We start from the raw sequence: 18,656 nt of genomic DNA, 5'->3' as shown, positions 1-18,656 counted from the left end.
CTTCTCTAGCTGGCAGAGGGCTGCACCACCTTCCCTGTCATAGGTTTTTAGGCTTAAGTGCATTAGAGCTAGGAATAGGAAGCACTCTCCCAGAGTCCTTCCTTGAGGGCCTCCCAAGTGATCATGTCTGGCTGAGATTGGCCCCCCTCTAAGGGGTTGTACCCGTCATTGACTAACCAACCAAGTGTTGAGGTCAGGAGATGGATGAAGCAGAAGCAGCGCTAATGCCAGGGAGACAAGCTTTGTCTCCTTAGTGGCTCACAGTCCGGAGGTCACTCACTCAGCCTTAGCCATGGGGGGCAGTTACAACTCCTGAAACCAGGCAGAGTGGTTCCCAACATGCCAGCTTAATTTATTAATGATGGCCATTCTGACTGGTGTGAAGTGGTATCTCATTGTGGTTTTAATTTGCATCTTCCTGATGGCTAGTGATGTCAGTCATCCTTTCATATGCTTATGGGCCCTCTATATGTCATCCTTGGAGAGGTATTTGTTCAGGTCCTTTGCCCATTTGTAAATTGGATTCTTTGCCTTCCTGGTGTTGAGTTTCTGTTCAACACCAACTTCCTACTCTGTTTTATGCTTCTGCCCCCTTTGTCAACTATTAATTGACCACAAAGACTTGGGTTTATTTCTGGGCTCTCTGTTCTGCTCCATTGATCTATGTGTCTGTTCTTATGCCAGTACCAGGCTGTTTTGATTACAGTGGCCTGACATATTTTGATGTCAGGTATTCTGATCCCTCCTACTTTTTTCTTCTTTCTTAATATTGCTGATGCTATTCATGGTCATTTCTGGTTTCATATAAATTTTTGAAATATTCTAAATCTGTGAAATAATATTATTGGTATTTTAATAGGCTGAATCTATAGATTGTTTTGGGTAGTATAGTCTTCTTAATGATGTTAATTCTTCCAATCCATGAACATGATATATGCTTCCATTTATTTGTATGTTCTGTAATTTCTTTCTTCAGTGTTCTGTAGTTTTCTGAGTTACAGGTCTTTTGCCTCTTTGGTCAAGTTTATTCCTAGGTACTTTACTTTTCTTGTTGCTTTAGGAAATAGGATTTGTTTCCTACTTTCTCTTTCTGATATTTCATTGTTGGTGTACAGATAAGCTTTTGATTTTTGAATAGTGACTTTGTGTCTGCTATTTTGTCAAATTCACATATTAGGTCCAGTAGTGTTTTGGTGAAGCATATAGGGTTTTCTGTGCACTTTATCATGTTGTCTGCAAATAGTGACAGTTTTTCCTCCTCCTTTCCAATTTGGATGCTTTTTATTTCTTTTTCTTATCTGGTTGCTGTGGCTAGAACTTCTGATACCATGTTGAATGAAAGTGGTGAAAGCAGCCCTGGCTGGTGTAGGTCAGTGGATTGAGCGTGGGCTGTAAACCAAAGGGTCACCAGTTTGAGTCCCAATTGGGCACATGCCTGGGTTGCAGGCTAGGTCCCCAGTGGTGGGGGGGGGACGTGTGAAGGTCAACTACACATTGATATATCTCTCCCTTTCTCCTTACTTTCCCCTCACTCCAAAAATAAGTGAATAAAATCTTTTTTAAAAAGTGGTGAAAGCAGATACCCTTGTCTTATTTCTGATCTTAGGGGGAAAGCTTTTAGTTTTTGCCTATTGATCAAGATGTTGGTTGTAGGTTTCTCATGTATGGCCTTTATTATGTTGATATATGCTCCCTCTATTCCCACTTTGCTAAGGGTTTTTATCATGAATGGGTGCTGAACTTGTATCATTTGGTTTTTCAGCATCTATTGATATGATCATGTGGTTTTTGTCCTTCATTTTATGTGATATATTATATTTATTGATTTGTGAATGTTGTACTATCCTTGCATCCCTGGGATGAATCCCCTGTTGGTTGCACCTTGATTGGGACCCTCTATTCTTCCTGGACTTGCGTGACTTTTTCTCTCAAGTTAGGGAAGTTTTCTGTCATACTTGTTTCCAAACAGGTTTTCTAACACTTGCTCTTCTTCTCCTTCTGGTATTCCTATGATATGGATATTATTACATTTTATGTCCTGTAGCTCTCTTAAATTCTCTTCATTGTTTTTGTCTTTTTTTGTTTTGTTGCCTTGAGAATTTTTTTTCTACCTTGTACTCCAGCACGCTGATTTAATCCTCTGCTTAATCTAGCCTGATTTTCATTCCTTCTGCTGTGTTCTTTATTTTAGAAATTGTATTCTTCATTTCATTGTGACTCTTTTTGATAGGTTTTGTGTCCTTTTTCATGGTGGTGTAGTTTGCAGCAAGTTCTTTATAGCTTCTCTGGAGTTCTTTGTAGTTATTACCAAGCTCATTGAGCGTCCTTATAAGCATTATTTTGAACTCAGTGTCTGATGGTTTGTGTGCCTCAATTTTACTTCTCACTCTTTCTGGAGATCCCTCCTTTCCTTTCAGTTGGGGGTTATTGCTTTGCCTCCCCATTTAAGGTGACTCTGTTTATATCTGCTTTGTAGGTTGATCTGCTTTGACTCCGGTCTTCATGGTGTGACTTCTGTTGTTGTAAGCCTGAGGCATTCAGTGGTGCATGTTCTTGGACTACCGTTTATGTCATTTATGTGGGCTTTCTGCTTGTAATTGGGATTTGGTTGTTTCTGGGTTGTCCTTTGGTGGATCTGTCCCTCTGGCTGGCTGACTGAGAATCACTCTGCCTACCACATCTTGTGTGCTGTTGTACTGGTCCTGCTAGAACAAAACCAAACAGCCCAGGAAACAAATCCACACCTGCAAAATTAACCTTTGCAAGCAATCACTGTATCAACAGCAAATGAGCCAGTGTTACCATATTTTGCTATGTATATAATATACATCCATATTTTTGGTCTAACAGGAAAAAAGCTCTTTAATTTTAATTTTTAATTCAATTATTTATATTTAGGAACAAAACCAATTATCATTTTCCTGGGTATTTGCATAGGGATATCATTATTGCTTTCTAGAGTTATACTTTTAATGCATAAGTAGAAATAAAAGAATTAAAAACATTTACATAGATACAGAATTAGTACTACTCATGTATAATATACATTCTTATTTTTCCCCTATAATTTGGGCCAAAAAGTGTGCATTATACATGGTAAAATACAGTAATGAAGGCGTTAAGAGATTAAGCTATTACAAGAAAGGAAAAAGGAATATAAGATGACTAACTGAAAAAGAAATTATTTTGAGAGGGAGGAGTAGTAATAAGAGTAGTAGGGAATAAGGACACGGGAAAGAAAGAAAGAAAATTTACCTTGTAAATGAAAAAGGGAGGGAAGAAGGTGGAATGGAGAGAAGGGAAGCATATATTATTCAGTTTAAGGAGAAATTTTAAAAAATTTTGCAAAAAGGTAGAGAAGAAGGAAAAAAAGGAACCAAATGGAGAAAAAGATCCACCAGAGCACTATCAACAACAATGAGAAAAGAGTAATATAGGTGGGAGGGGAATAAGAGGGGAAAAAGAAAGAAAGCAATCTTAAGAGATGTCTAGAGGAAAGAGAAGTGATTTTGAGATGATAGAAAGAGAAGGAATGGAATACTAAAAGTGAGAAATGAAAACCAGGCTAAGACAGGGAAAATTTAAAACGAAAAAAATGGCAAGAGAATGGCAAAATGGAACAGGAGAGGGGAATGGTAAAATTTGAGATTTGAAATACAAAAATAGTGAAGATACAGAAATAAAATTGGAAAATGCAACAAATGATGAGCAAAAATTGATAAAGTTGTAGAGAGAATAAGAGTATTTTTAAAAAATATTCCCCCTATTTTCTACCTACCATCTATGATACTTATTATCTATACCTTTCCCCCTGTCTCCCCCTCCCACTCCCCTGTTGCTAACCCTCCATGTGGTCTTTATTTCTGTGGTTCTGTTCCTGTTCTAGTTGTTTGCTTGGTTTGTTTTTGTTTTAGGTGTGGTTGTTAATAATTGTGAGTTTGCTGTCATTTTAGTGTACATGTTTTTTATCTTTTTCTTAGATAAGTCCCTTTAACATTTCATACAGTAAGATCTCAATGAAGATGAACTCCAGAATAAGAGTATTTTAAGACTGGGAAAAAGAATGTGATGTGACTAATGACAAAAAAAATGGTTTTGATTGGCTGGAGGGGGCAGAAATAGTAAAGACTGTAACTGTGGTTATAAGGCTTTCTCTTGCTATAGCAAGAGAAAATAACATTTAAAACAAAAATAAGAGGAAAGAAGGGAAAATGGAGTAAGAATGAAGGAGGAAAATATGAAGTTTGAAAAATAAACTATAATGTAAATCCTAGTGACTTAATATGCACAGACTTGAAGGACAAGAAATCAATGTTTAAAAGCTGTGCAGGGGAGAAAATAACATAAATTATGAAGAAGAACATGGTGGAATTCATCTCACCATTTTCTCTTTTTGGATCCACACTTGGTTTTGTCAGATGGTGTTCCAGTCTGGTCCTAGGCAGCCTGTTAGAGACTACCAGTGATCCACAGTCTGTGGCTGTCTCCTTCCATTGTTATCTGGTCACTCTGCACTCAGCAGTCCAGGTTTAAGTCCTACAGGTTGGGGCAGAATAACTTGTGGGGGCAGGGCTCTTGCTTCCCCTCAGGCTGATGCCACTTGAGGGGGCGTGGCCTGCCTGAGCAAGATGTCTCCTGTAGTATGAGGGATGCCTCAACACTGGGATCCTGATGGTTGCTCCCTGAATTCTCTCCCCAAACCCTCTGTCCCCAGACCCTTCTCTATTGTCTCTAGTCCACTCTGCTCCCCCTTTGCTCGAGCCCAGGGTGAGTGGCTGCAAACTAAATAATCTTTACTGACCCTTTAAAAGGCTCTTTGTGACTCCAGCTATCTCTTCCTGGCAGAGAGAAGCCTTGCTGCTTTTCTCAGCTAGATGGTTTCTGGGTTCCTTTCCTGGCTCTGGTGCTATAGGTTGGGGAGCCTGGCTTTGGGTTTAGACCCCATACTTCTCAGGGAGACCCTGCCCCGGCCACTGTATTTCCCTCTGGCACTTCAGCTGCTGCCTGTGGCAGCCCAGCCAGTCCTCTTGCATCTCCTTCATACTCCTTACCAGTCACATTGTGGTGAAGAGGTTTCTTTCATCTATCTGTGGTTATAAGGCTTCTCTCCAGCTATTTTTCCAGATGATTTCTCTACAGTTTAGTTATAATTCCAGATTGGTATTGGGAGGAGGTTAGTGTAGCTTCCACTTACTCCTCCACCATCTTAGATGTCCAGATTTTGGTCTTTTTGTTCAATAGCAGTGGAGAGTGACTGAAGAACTTTTAGCAGGTCAGTGACTTAATAAGATTAGAATTTTATGAAGATATTTCTGAATGTGTGTAGAGATTACAGTGGAAGGAGTCAGTAGAGAAGAGGGAGAATAGGTCTTTTTACACAGTCTAGTGGGAGAAGAGATTTTAATTAGAGTGGTAGCATTGGAGGTAGAAATAAGTAGTGGCTTTGAGATAATTAAGTTAGTAATGATGACATGTTGAAGGCTGACTGGAGTTAGGGCCTAAGAAGTGGTGATGTGTTAAAGAAGAGTTTACATTTATATTCAGTTAATTGGTAAAGGTAGAGGATCACAAGATTTTTAAAGCTAGAGATGTGGCCCTCCACTTTCATATGCAATAGTTGATATGCTGCCCTTCATCATTGTACTAGAGATTAGATGAAATGTATTAGAAGTTATATAATTTTCCTATAATAAAAATCATATCTCAAAATTTAAGTATATTCACATGTTTTGCAGTCTCTACAGTGGTAAAGACTTAAAGGGCAGACATTGTTATCCCGAAAGAAAGCTATCCATGGTGTAATAGTATTTTTAAGTATACCCATTTAGTTTTATTTGAGAAAAGTGTTAAAAATATTCTTAGTTATTTCTATTAGTTTTAATCATTTTTCATGAAAATAGTTTGGTAAATTTAATGGTAGCACACACAAACATTTGTTAAATTCTACCAGACTTGACTTTTCAGAATGTTTTAGTGAGCTTTCTTGATGCAGTTGCATAAAATCAGTGTCACTTTCTAAACTTTACAGATTTTTTTATGTTTAGTAACTAAGTAGCATTGCAGTATGCCTATATGTCACGAACCGCTATATGTAACACCAAGTAGGATACAGGTTTTTAACACAGCTCTTCAAGTTCATATGACTTTTGGAATTTGGGTTAGTTTTTAAAAATTTGCTAGGGAACCAAGAAACCTGTTTTAGGTTTTAATTGTATTTCCATTTCAGCTTGTCTGGGCAGCTTAACATCCTATTTTCCTAATTCTTCACCTCAATCAGAGGTGTAATGTAAGTTGGTATGAGAAATGATAATGGTTAAAAATTACTCCAGGAAATGTATGGTTATACAGCATTTCAATCAGGGAAGTGGGATAACTTTAGAAGTGAAAGTAAACAAAGTTATAAAATTTCATTTTACACATATAGCTTATTTTAGTGTGTTCTGGCTTTAGGGCGAATGGCACCACCTGTAGATGATCTTTCTCCAAAAAAGGTGAAAGTTGTTGTTGGAGTATCTCGTAAACATTCAGACAATGAAGCAGAAAGTATAGCAGATGCATTGTCTTCAACCTCAAATATTTTGGCTTCTGAATTCTTTGAGGAAGAGAAACAAGAGTCTCCAAAATCAACATTCTCTCCTGCTCCACGGTAATTTTTCTCTTGGTCATAGTTTCTAATAATTATTATAAATATTTGCCAACTTACACTTTGAGGTTTTCAAAAACAGAAAAGTGACATTTCTGTGGGTACCTTTCTTTTGAGAAAGTAATTTTACATCCTTGTGCTCTAAACTAATTGAGAAAAAAGAACAAGATTGGGAAAGTTAATTTAGAGATTTCAATGTGTGGGGACTTGACTATAAAACTCCCTTTAGTTATGTTCGTCCCAAAAGCCAGGAGAAAGGTCATTAAAGGAAAATTGTTTTCACTTCTGGACGTGTCAAACTAAGTCAGCCACGAAGGATGACATTGTAAAGCCTGACTATATAAATACAAGTATATTTTTATAAAGTCAAAATATACAATCTTTAATCAATAGTCTTTACATATTTTGTTCTTCTTGACATGGTAAAATAGAAATAATTGATGACTAATTACAAAGTACATTTATTCATGAGCATATCTTTCGGCTGAAAACTTCTTAATGTCCTTTTTTAGTCCAGAGATGCCTGGAACTGTTGAAGTTGAGTCTACGTTCCTAGCTCGATTGAATTTCATCTGGAAAGGTTTTATCAACATGCCTTCCGTGGCAAAATTTGTTACCAAAGCCTACCCAGTGTCTGGTTCTGCTGAGTACCTGACAGAGGTAACTGAATTTTTTTTTTTTTTGCCCTTTTCTGCCTTTCTTGACATATGCATTTCTTAAAGCAGTAGGTAAGGAAACAACATAATAAAAATATTAAATAGTTGTAATATTTTAATTAAAAATAAAAATATTTATTGATAATAATATTTAAACTATTCAATTAATGGAATTATGAGTTCCCAAATAGGATTTTAGAACTACAGGAGACTGTGCTCTGAAAGTGTTAAAACCATGTTATATATCTAAGTTTTTCTTTAAAAACATTTTTTGTTTAAATATTCCAAAACTTTCAGAAAGATTTTTCATTGTTTTTTTTTTTTTTTTAAATATTTTCTTTATTTATTTTTCGAGAGAGGGGAAGGGAAGGAGAAAGAGTGGGAGAGAAATATCAATGTGTGGTTGCCTCTCATGCGTCCCCTGCCGGGAACTGGCCTGCAACCCAGGCATGTGCCCTGACTGGGAATCGAACCGCGATACTCTGGTTCGCCGGCCCGCGCTCAATCCACTGAGCTACGCCAGCCAGGGCCAGATTTTTCATTGTTAACAAGCCTTCTAATTTCCCTTCTGCTCATTTTCTCAAATTCATGACTACAATCCTTACCTGCCTATTTCTGTGAACAGGATTCAGATGATAGTTGAAACTATATAGTAGTTGACACTTGCATGAGACCAATGACCAGACTTGCTGTAGTAGTGCCCTCAGTTGATTTTATTTTGGAGGTAATAGAACTGCTTATGGAAAGTAAACAGCTGTAGTATTGTAGTATTATGGTAAATGAGAAAGTATGACATTGTTTGAACACTGAAAGGTTGTATTTTTCACTGTTTATGCAAAAGGAATATATGTCAGTACCTATGTACTGTATTTATGTTGAGATTATATTTTGCTATTAATTGTGTTCCTATCTGACATTAACCTTTTGCATTTATTCTCAGTCCACTGATGAGAACAAAGTCAAAAGTTTAAAAAAATTTTTTTTAGTATTTTAGAAAACCTAAATCATATAAAATTGTGTGTATATTTGTTTTTTAAAAGACTAATGTAAATTTTACTTTTCCTGGTATTAGACTGAAATTAGTTTAAATATAAAGTTGCTTATCTGATATTGACCAGTGTTTTTATCAGTTGTGTTTTTTATTGATAAACAGTCTAATTATTACTTTTACATATCGTTTCTTGACAAATAACATTTTAGAAATGTTAGTTTTATAAGAGAAGGATTAAATAGAATCATGATGGTCCTTGTTTTAAACAGATCTGTTTAGAAACTTAGTCTTAGATTAGTCCATGGTGAACATCACTCTTCTTTTAAATGGAGGATTAAGTCCTAGATTAATGAAACCTCTTTGATTTTAAACAAAACTATCTTTCTGAACCCATTTCTGTGTAATTGCTTTCCAGAACTCTACTTCTGCTTTATATATATATTTTTTATTTTTATTTTTTATTTTTTATTTTTTGGTTGGGACCACAACCTCAAATAAACTATTTAAAGAAATTAATAATTTAGAAAAACTTAATTGAATTTAATGTCAATTAATTATATTGCTTTCAACATGTTTTTTGAATCTTCATGGAAAACAGAATTATAGTGATTTAAGTTTTAAATATTCTTAATTGCACTTGATTTTATTTGTAATTATTGTTTTCAGAAAAATTATACCTTTAAAAAAATGAACCTTATATTACCACAATAATATTTTTTTGTGCAAAATGTACCCTGTAATCAAACTTAACTTCCAAAAACAGCCATTAATGATTAAGGCGTACTCCTGCCCACGACCAACCATGGTTGTGAGAGGGGAAAAACGGTCTTCTCTGATACTTTGCGACCTGTGGTATTTTTCTGGATTGTCGGTGTGGTATGCCTGCAACTACTTCTCTTACCTGTACCTGTCTTTCCTGCTGATAATGAACATGACCTGATTTTGTTTCTTAACTGTTTTTGGGCATCCACATAGTCATTTGGAATTGACATTTGAGGTAAAGCCTAATTGCTGTCTCTGCATTCTTATGGTTTCTGATGATGCATTTCATAATTTTTTAATTTACTTTTAGTAACATTTTTCATATTAGTCATAGAGCCAAATTTGTATGAAATGTATTACAATGATATTTTTAAAGATTATTTATTTATTTATTTATTTATTTATTTATTTATTTATTTATTTATTTTTAGACTGCAGGGAAGGGAGAGAGAGGGAGAGAAACATCAATGTATGGTTGCCTGTTGCATGTTCCCCACTGGGGATCTGGCCTGCAATCCAGGCATGTGACCTGACTGGGAATTGAACCAGCAGCTCTTTGGTTCAGAGGCTGGCGCTCAATCCAATGAGCCACACCAGCCAGGGCTATAATGATCTTTTGTAGAAATGTATTTTATTGATTATTCTATTACAGTTGTCCCATTTTTTTCTCCCCTTTATTTCCCTCTGCCCTGCACCCCTCCTTTCCACCAGCATTCACCCACCGTAGTTCATGTCCATGGGTTGTATATATACGTTCTTTGGCTTCTCTATTTCTCTTACTGTTCTTAACCTCCCTCTGTCTATTTTGTACGTACCATTTATGTTCGTTATTCTGTGAACCTTTTTCCCCATTCTGCCCCGTCCCCCTCCCTTCTGCTGATAACCCTCCATGTGATCTCCATTTCTGTGATTCTGTTCCTGTTGTAGTTGTTTACTTAGTTTTTGTTTTTGTGTTTCAGATTCAGTTGTTGATAGTTTTGAGTTTGTTTTCATTTTACTGTTTATATTTTTGATTATCTTTCTTAAATAAGTCCCTTTAACCTTTCATATAATGAGAGCTCGGTGATGATGAACTCCTTTAACTTGACCTTATCTGTGAATCTCTTTATCTGCCCTTTCAATCTAAATGATAGCTTTGCTGGATAGAGTAATTAATCTTGGATGTAGGTCCTTGCCCTGCATGACTTGGAATACTTTCCAGCCCCTTCTTGCCTGTAAGGTTTCTTTTGAGAAATCAGCTGATAGCCTTTTGGGAACTCCTTTATAGGTAACTGTCTCCTTTTCTCTTGCTGCTTTTAGGATTCTCTCCTTATCTTTAATTTTGGGTAATATAATTATTATGTGTCTTGGTGTGTTCCTCTTTGGGTCCAACTTCTTTGGGACTCTGAGCTTCCTGGACTTTCTGGAAGTCTGTTTTCTTTACCAGATTAGGGAAGTTCTCCTTCATTATGTTTTCAAATAAGTTTTTAATTTCTTGCTTCTCCTCCTCTGACACCCCTGTGATTTGGATGTTGGAATGTTTAAAGTTGTCCCAGAGATCCCTAGGCCCCTTCTCATTTTTTTGAATTCTTGTTTCTTCATTTTGTTCTGGTTGTATGTGTATTTCTTTCTTCTCCAAATTGTTGATTTGAATCCTGGTTTCCTTCCCTTCACTATTGGTTCCCTGTACATTTTCCTTTATTTCACTTTGCATAGCCTTCACTTCTTCCTCCATTTTATGACCATACTCAACTATTTCTGCGAGCATCCTGATTACCAGTGTTTTTAACTCTGCATCTTATAAGTTGGCCATCTCTTCATCGCTAGTTCTGGTTTTGGAACTTCGGTCTATTCTTTCACTTGGGCCATGGGCCATACTTTTTTGTCACGGTGTCCCTGTTACTTAGTAAGGGGTGGAGTCTTAGGTATTCTCCAGGGCTGGGCAACCCATGTCACTGTGTTGTGGCGCTGTGTTTTGGGGGTGAGAGAAAAAACAGTACTTTTGATTGGCTCTTGGCAGGCTTTCATTCACTTCTTCTGCTACCCACAAGCAAATTGGGCACTTGTGGTGCTGATTCCTGGGTGGGTGGTTTTGTGTAGGTTTTAGGACCCTGTGGATCTCTCCAATGAACTGAGAGTTTCTTCTGCTGCTGTAACTCCCCCATGTTTTTACAGTCGGGTTTTGAGGCTTTATTTTTTTGTGCTGGAACCCTGGGTTGCGCAGTCTGTCTTGCTCCCCAGTTGTTCCTCTGGGTTTATCCTCATGCAAATATGAGACCCCTTGGTCCACCAACCGCCACCTCACCTACCCTGGTCCTCTAGCCACTGCCTTGTCCTGATTCCTCTCCGCCCCTACGGCCGGTCTGGATGAATGTTTCTTTTTTATCTCCTTGGTTGTTGGACTTCTATACAGTTTGATTTTCTGGCAGTTCTGGTTATTTTTTGTTTTTAAAATTGTCCTTCTTTTGGTTGTCCAAGGAGGCAAAGTATATCTATCTACACTTCCATCTTGGCCAGAAGACCCTATGATGATTTGTATACATTGATCACCTTCATTTTTTTACCACAGGATCTACCAGATAGTATTCAAGTAGGTGGTAGGATATCACCTCAGACTGTTTGGGATTATGTGGAAAAAATTAAAGCATCAGGAACCAAGGTAAGGAAAACTTTTTAATTATATCAGTTTGACAGAATATTTGAAATATAAAACTAAGAGTTTTTATGCAAGGTCTTCTGGGGAGGGAACCAAAACAAATTCTGTAACTAATATACCTGGTGAAACTGAACTGAAGCTATTTGCTAAATCTCAAAACAGCTTATTGTTCCTTTTGTGGATTTCTTTTTTCCTCCTAATATGCTTTTTCAGTGACTTCTTCAGTGTTTTGAAAGAAATGTTTTAGAGTAAATACTGAGACTCATTCTGGAATTTTTGTTTTGCTTTGATTATAGACATTTCTTTAAATTAGGATATAGACTAAGCTGCTGCAACAGACAAGCCCTAAAATGTAATGGCACAAAAAATATGATGTTTAATTTTTTATTATGTTAGGGAGGTCATGCATTCATAGCGGTTTGGCAGTTCTGGTTCTACAAATCATTCAGGGACCAGCTTCCTTTGTCTTGTTATTTTATTGGTTCTAAAAGTGTTGTTCTTTTCCTTCAAACATAGTCAGAGCTAACTTATCAGCATCCAGTAGAAAAAAATGAAGAATGCCTGTCCAGTTATTTTAAAGCAAGACCTAGATATTACAGTTATTTTTTAAAATATGTTTATTGATTTGAGAGAGAGAGAGAGAGATCATTGTTGCCTCCCACATGCACCCTGACCTGGGGTTGAACCCACAACCTAGGTTTGTGCCCTGACCAGTAATTGAACCTCCAGCTTTTTGGTATATGGAGTGATGCTCCTACCTACTGAGCCATACCAGCCAGGTCTAGAAATTGTAGTTGTTATTTTCAGTTCCCCTATCTTCTGTTTGTAAGACTGAGTCACATAGCCATATATGGTGCTAAGAAGGCTGGGAAATGTAATCTGAAAATAGAATGTATTGGATGGCTGTGTGCCCAGCTTAAGTGAAGGACTTCTTCTTTATAATAGGAGGAAGAGAGGGGAATAGATACTGGGAGATAATTGCCAGCCTGTATGACAACAATTTTTTTTTCTATTTTCTGTTATTTTAAGTTATAGAACACCACTACACAGGAAAAATTATTAGGAGAAATTATTTCTCTCTTCAAGGATAATTCCCAGAATGTTATAGACATTTAATAAATAAATCTTGAGTAAGCAAACACTAATTTTTTTATCTTACTTAAAATAAGAAGCCTATGGTAAGATTAGAAATAATCCAGAATGGATAATTTTAAGCTGAAAAGGATACTTTTTTCCAATACAGATTTTAGAATTTAAACTGATAGAATACATACGAACTTTGAATCACTAAAAAAGTTAACTACATTTTTTCGCTGTCACTTTTTCATGACAGCAGAAGTCAACGGCAAGTATTGGGTACTATTATTACTCTTAGACATTTTAGGAATGACTGTTGATCTATCCACATTTAACTGCCAAACACTTTATATTATGCTTTCATCTTGCACCGACTGAAACATTGTAATAGTCGTTACCTCTGAAAGGACAGTCTAGACTCAGGATGATAGACCTTTAATAAGAACTAGAGCCTTATATATAGTTCAGCTATTCACAATGTTTTCTATAGGATCTTGCATCAGTTAAGCTTTGCAGCAGATCTAGCTCTCCCCATTTTGACAGGGTACATTCATGAAATAACATCTTTTTTTTTACGCTACCAAATGAAGACCAAATTGGGATTCTCTTTTTTCTCTGAAACAAAGCCAAGAACACAGAGGCAAGCAAATTAGTTCCTGAGTAAGCCAAATGACTACAGAAGATACGGGCTGTGTATATTTGAGGTCCTTTTACCCAGCTCCCTTATTCCTAAATTCAGTCCCTGAAGATTGGGTTTTCGGTAGATGAGTGTGTATGTATACATGGAAAGGGGGGTTGTGGTAGATGCTATTAATTTGCAGTCTGATGAGAACACAGGCGGCCCTCTGTGGAGGTTGCAGTATTGGAAATAAAGGTGTAATACAGATGTCAAAAAACTTGTGTTTAGATATATTCTCTGCCACTGAAAATTATGTCACGTTGAACACATTAATTAGCTTGGGGCTCAGTTTCTTGAGAGACGCCTTACAGTAAATCTGTTAATGGGTCAGCAAAGATCTTTTCCAAAGAGTTGTTTCTTTTTAGTAGTATCTGCATTTAAGTTGGTAAAGCATGTTACTTGATAACCATTATTATAAAATTCAATAGAGTATTACTAGTTGAGAAAAGGGCATTTAAAACCAAGTGATTACTATTTTGAACAATGATTTATTTTTTCAAATAGGAAATTTGTGTGGTTCGCTTCACACCTGTAACTGAAGAAGATCAAATTTCTTACACTTTACTGTTTGCGTACTTCAGTAGCAGAAAGCGCTATGGAGTGGCTGCTAACAACATGAAACAGGTTAAAGATATGTACCTTATTCCTTTGGGTGCCACGGATAAAATACCACACCCTCTTGTGCCTTTTGACGGACCTGGTAGGTACATGTTTTAATAACATAACCATGTGAATAAAACAGTGGGAGGTGGGAACGGAGTGAAAAGACTGCTTTTTGGTGAGTGGGGGGGTGGGGATCCAGGCCTCTAGAGCTGACCCAACAGGGAAAGGCACCCATTAAGCTAAATGCGCAAATCCACCCCCTGTTTTTTAATGTGTATGCATTTTGGTTTTTAAATTCTCACCCAAAGATACTTTTTTAAAATGTTTTTTACTTTATTGATTGTGCTATTACAGTTGTCCCAATTTTTTCTCCCCTTTATCCTCCTTTGCCCTGCTTCTTTAAAAACGATTCTTTTTTAAGGTTTCTAATTTATTTTTTTAAAGAGAGGGGAAGGGAAGGAGAAGGAAAGGGAGAGAAACATTGATGTGTAAGAGAAACATTGATCCATTGCTTCTCAAACACCCTCAAGCTGGGGACCTGGCCTGCAACACAGGCATGCACCCCAACTGGGGATCGAACTTGTGACCTGTCAGTTCACAGTCCGGCACTCAGCCCACTCAGCCACACCAGCCAGGACCCCAAGGACACGTTTATTGATTTTAGAGAGGAAGGGAAAGAGAGGGAAACATCTGTTAGTTTCCTCCCGTATGTGCCTGACTGGCAATTGAACCTGCAACCTAGGTATATGCCCTGAACAGGAATTGAACCCACAACCTTTTGGTGTGTGGGACGATGTTCCAACTAACTGAGGCATCTGGCCAGGGTGCAAAAATGTATCCTTTATTTTAATTATTGAAAGTGACTTAATTTATGGTTTTGATTTTATACAGGGCTTGAACTGCACAGACCTAATCTGTTGTTGGGCTTAATTATTCGTCAAAAACTGAAGCGGCAACACAGTGCTAGTACCAGTGCCAGTCATACTGCTGAGACCTCTGAAAGTGTACCCATAGCATTGCCACCTGATAAAAAAAGTAAAATAGAAGTTTCCACAGAGGAAGCCCCAGAGGAAGAAAATGACTTTTTTAATTCTTTTACAACTGTATTACACAAGCAGAGAAATAAGCCTCAGCCAGCTCTTCAGGAAGACATTCCAACAGTAATGGAACCTTTAGTAGAAGTAACCAAACAGGAGCCACCAAAACCTTTAAGATTTCTTCCTGGGGTATTGATTGGCTGGGAAAATCAGCCTTCCACTATGGAATTAGCAAGTAAACCTCTTCCTGTGGATGATATACTTCAGAGCCTTTTGGGCACTACTGATCAAGTATATGAACAGGCTCAGTCAGTGCAGGAACAAAGCACTCTTAAAGAAATTCCATTTATAAATGAGCAAGCCAACCCCAAAGCAGAGAAAATAGATAAAGTAGAAGCAACTGATGGTGAAGCTAAGGAGTTAAAGGTTAAAGGAGATGATAATATTGCAGAATCTACAGGTAATTCAGGACCAGTAGGAGAAGAGACCTCCGTAATGGGGCCCTCCTCCGTTTCTCCTGGAACTTTGACCAGTCTTAGTCTCAGAGGTAAACCACCAGATGTTTCTACGGAAGCATTCCTAACAAATTTATCAATTCAGTCGAAACAAGAGGAAACCGTGGAAAGTAAAGAGAGAACATTAAAAAGACAGCTGCTGCAAGATCAAGAGAATAGTTTGGAAGATAATCAGACTTCAGATACTAGTTCTCCATGCAGGTCAAATGTAGGAAAAGGAAACACAGATGGTAATGTGAGTTGCAATGAAAACCTTGTTGCTAATACGGCAAGGTCCCCACAGTTTATCAATCTGAAAAGGGATCCTAGACAAGCTGCGGGACGGAGTCAGCAGGCAACTGCTTCAGAAAGCAAGGATGGAGACAGTTGTGGGAATGGAGAAAAGCACACCTTGCTTGGTGGGTCACAAAAGGAGCACTTAACAGAACAAACCAGTGTAGAGGAAAAGTTGTCTCCTGTAGAGAAAAACTCAAGTGTTCAGCAGAGTGATGATTCAGGAGTTGCACAAAACTCAGCATCAGTAGAAGACGTACATACTTCTCAAACAGAACAAACAAAACCCTTAGAGGACAATATTTTAATGCAAAATATTGAAACTGTGCACCCATTTCGAAGAGGATCGGCAGCAACGTCTCATTTTGAAGTGGGAAACACAAGTCAGTCAGAATTTCCTTCTAAAAGCGTCAACTTTACTTCTAGAAGCACCAGTCCCAGAACAAGTGCAAACTTTCCACCCATGCGGCCACAGCAACCCAGCCTTCAGCATCTCAAGTCTAGTCCCCCTGGATTTCCATTCCCAGGGCCTCCTAATTTCCCCCCACAAAGCATGTTTGGATTTCCACCACATTTGCCTCCCCCATTGCTTCCCCCTCCGGGCTTTGGCTTTGCTCAAAATCCCATGGTTCCCTGGCCACCTGTTGTTCACCTGACGGGCCAGCCTCAACGTATGATGGGTCCCCTTTCACAAACATCAAGGTATATAGGCCCACAAAATTTTTACCAGGTTAAAGACGTTCGAAGGCCAGAAAGGCGCCATAGTGACCCTTGGGGTAGACAAGACCAGCAGCAACTGGATAGGCCATTTAATAGGGGGAAAGGGGATCGCCAGAGATTTTATAGTGATTCACACCACTTGAAAAGAGACCGACATGAAAAGGAATGGGAGCAAGAATCTGAAAGGCATAGACGTAGAGACAGAACCCAGGACAAGGACAGAGACAGAAAAAGCAGGGAGGAAGGGCACAAAGATAAAGAGAGGGCACGGTTATCACATGGTGATCGAGGATCAGATGGAAAAGCGAGCAGAGATAGTAGGAATGTAGACAAGAAACCTGATAAACCTAAAAATGAAGACCACGAAAAGGACAAAGAACGAGAGAAGGGTAAACATAGAGACGGAGAAAAGGACAGAGATAGGTACCACAAAGATAGGGACCACACTGACAGAGCTAAAAGCAAAAGGTAAAATTTGCGGGCTGCTTCAAGATTACATTTAAATAAATATTAAATGTTGTATCGTTAGAACTTTATGATTGCCTGCTAGGATTGTGCCATCTTTCAGATTTTTAATGGTGGTGGTCTGCAGAACCATAAACTCCGTGTGTTGGTGCAGAGTGCTCTGTGCCAGTGCTAATCATCCCTCCTTCGTACCAACTGTCTCTAGTAATAGGAATTTAATATTTTTAAAGGTTTTACATTGCTGTATATTCAAAGATTTGTTTTATTAATATACAATAAAGGCTTAGAAATTTTAGTTTTATTCCTTAATTGGTAAATACGGTTAACTATGGAATATATTTACTGCCTCTAGTGAATGTTCTTTATATGACTAATTTGAGAGTAATGTGTGCTCTGTAAGTTTGTTTTAAATTGCACTGTTTTTAAAGAAACTGTAGAGAAGCAACAGAAAGGCAAGTGACTTCATAATCAGATTATATTAATCAGTTTCTTGAGCAGTTTTTGACCAAGAATCAGAATCCCAAGGAGTACATTTACTGCTTTAATCTGCACTCATTGAAGGCATTTACTACCATATGTACTACAGCTTTGTGGTAGGCCATTATTTTCCTTTCCTTTTCTGGCTCTTCAGAAACTTGAATACTTAAGCTTGTACATGATCTTGTGTTTTGCTATCCTTTTTACTGTAAAATGTAAATATTTTAAGGGATATTTTGATTCTAAATACGATAAAAGAATTTCTCACCTATTTTGTGTGTGTGACTTGAAATTCAGTAGTAAAAGAATTTCTTCTTTAAAGCTTTAATAACCTTCAGACATTGTTTTTTTTTACTCAGCCAAGAGCATACACAACATGCATAGCTATCTATGTGTCAGGCATTAGAGGAGGGGAAAAATGATTTTGTGTTGAAGTATAGGCTGTTGATAAAAATCATTTAGTTCTGAAGAGGCTAGAATTTAGAACTACCAATGAGAAACTGCAGCTTTGCCCACGTTATAGATATGTTTCTGAAGACGACACTGTCAAAATTGGGTACACTGACTAATCATTGTAAGACCACAGAACTTTTATTTACAAGAAACGTGCTGTGAATCTGTTTGTAAATGTATAATTAACCCTAATTTGTTTTGGGGGTAACTATAGTTTCATATGCTGGTGTTGCTTCAGATACAAAGCACATGGAGTCTATTGTTAATTCAAATCTAAATTTACTTCCAATGCAAACTACGTATTATATTGATATAATTTAATGCAGTGGCAACTAAATGATACTAACACTGAGGCGAAAAAGAGAAAGAAAAGCCAGTAATTTCTCTTACCTTTATTAATAAAGAAAAATGAAAAAATGGCTTCCCAAAATTAAGAGGTAATAATGTTTGGTTTCCTCAGAAGTCTAAGGAGTAGACTTAAAAAATACATTCTGAAATGGAATCAGCTTTGTTACTCTCACTGGAGAGAGAAGGAATGGAAATTTAAAACCATACATTTTGTCTAATTTTAACAAATTGCATCTTTTTTGTCATCCTTTTCCTCTGACGTTTTTTATCATAAAAGTTCTGAAACAGAGGACTTGTATTTAAATAAAATTTGTTTAATTTT

At 37.4% G+C, this 18,656-nt stretch overlaps 1 protein-coding gene across 2 annotated transcripts in view; it reads left to right on the top strand.

Moving 5' to 3' along the window:
* PHF3 (PHD finger protein 3) overlaps positions 1-18,656 on the top strand; it is a 91,509-nt gene extending 72,853 nt beyond the window's left edge. For both annotated transcript variants that reach the window (XM_053664985.1, XM_053664986.1), the window contains 5 exons: positions 6,451-6,646; positions 7,156-7,303; positions 11,601-11,690; positions 13,948-14,143; positions 14,938-18,656. In XM_053664985.1, the coding sequence (XP_053520960.1) occupies positions 6,451-6,646; positions 7,156-7,303; positions 11,601-11,690; positions 13,948-14,143; positions 14,938-17,063 (2,756 nt within the window). In that variant the 3' untranslated portion in view covers positions 17,064-18,656. The remainder of the gene's footprint in view (positions 1-6,450; positions 6,647-7,155; positions 7,304-11,600; positions 11,691-13,947; positions 14,144-14,937) is intronic.

The sequence above is a fragment of the Artibeus jamaicensis genome, unplaced genomic scaffold (assembly GCF_021234435.1).
Source record: "Artibeus jamaicensis isolate MK-2021 breed Jamaican fruit bat unplaced genomic scaffold, CSHL_Jam_final contig_388, whole genome shotgun sequence".
Classification (NCBI taxonomy): Eukaryota; Metazoa; Chordata; class Mammalia; order Chiroptera; family Phyllostomidae; genus Artibeus; species Artibeus jamaicensis.
The sequence above is the reverse complement of the archived record's forward strand: the minus strand, read 5'-3'. Positions and strand labels throughout refer to the sequence as shown.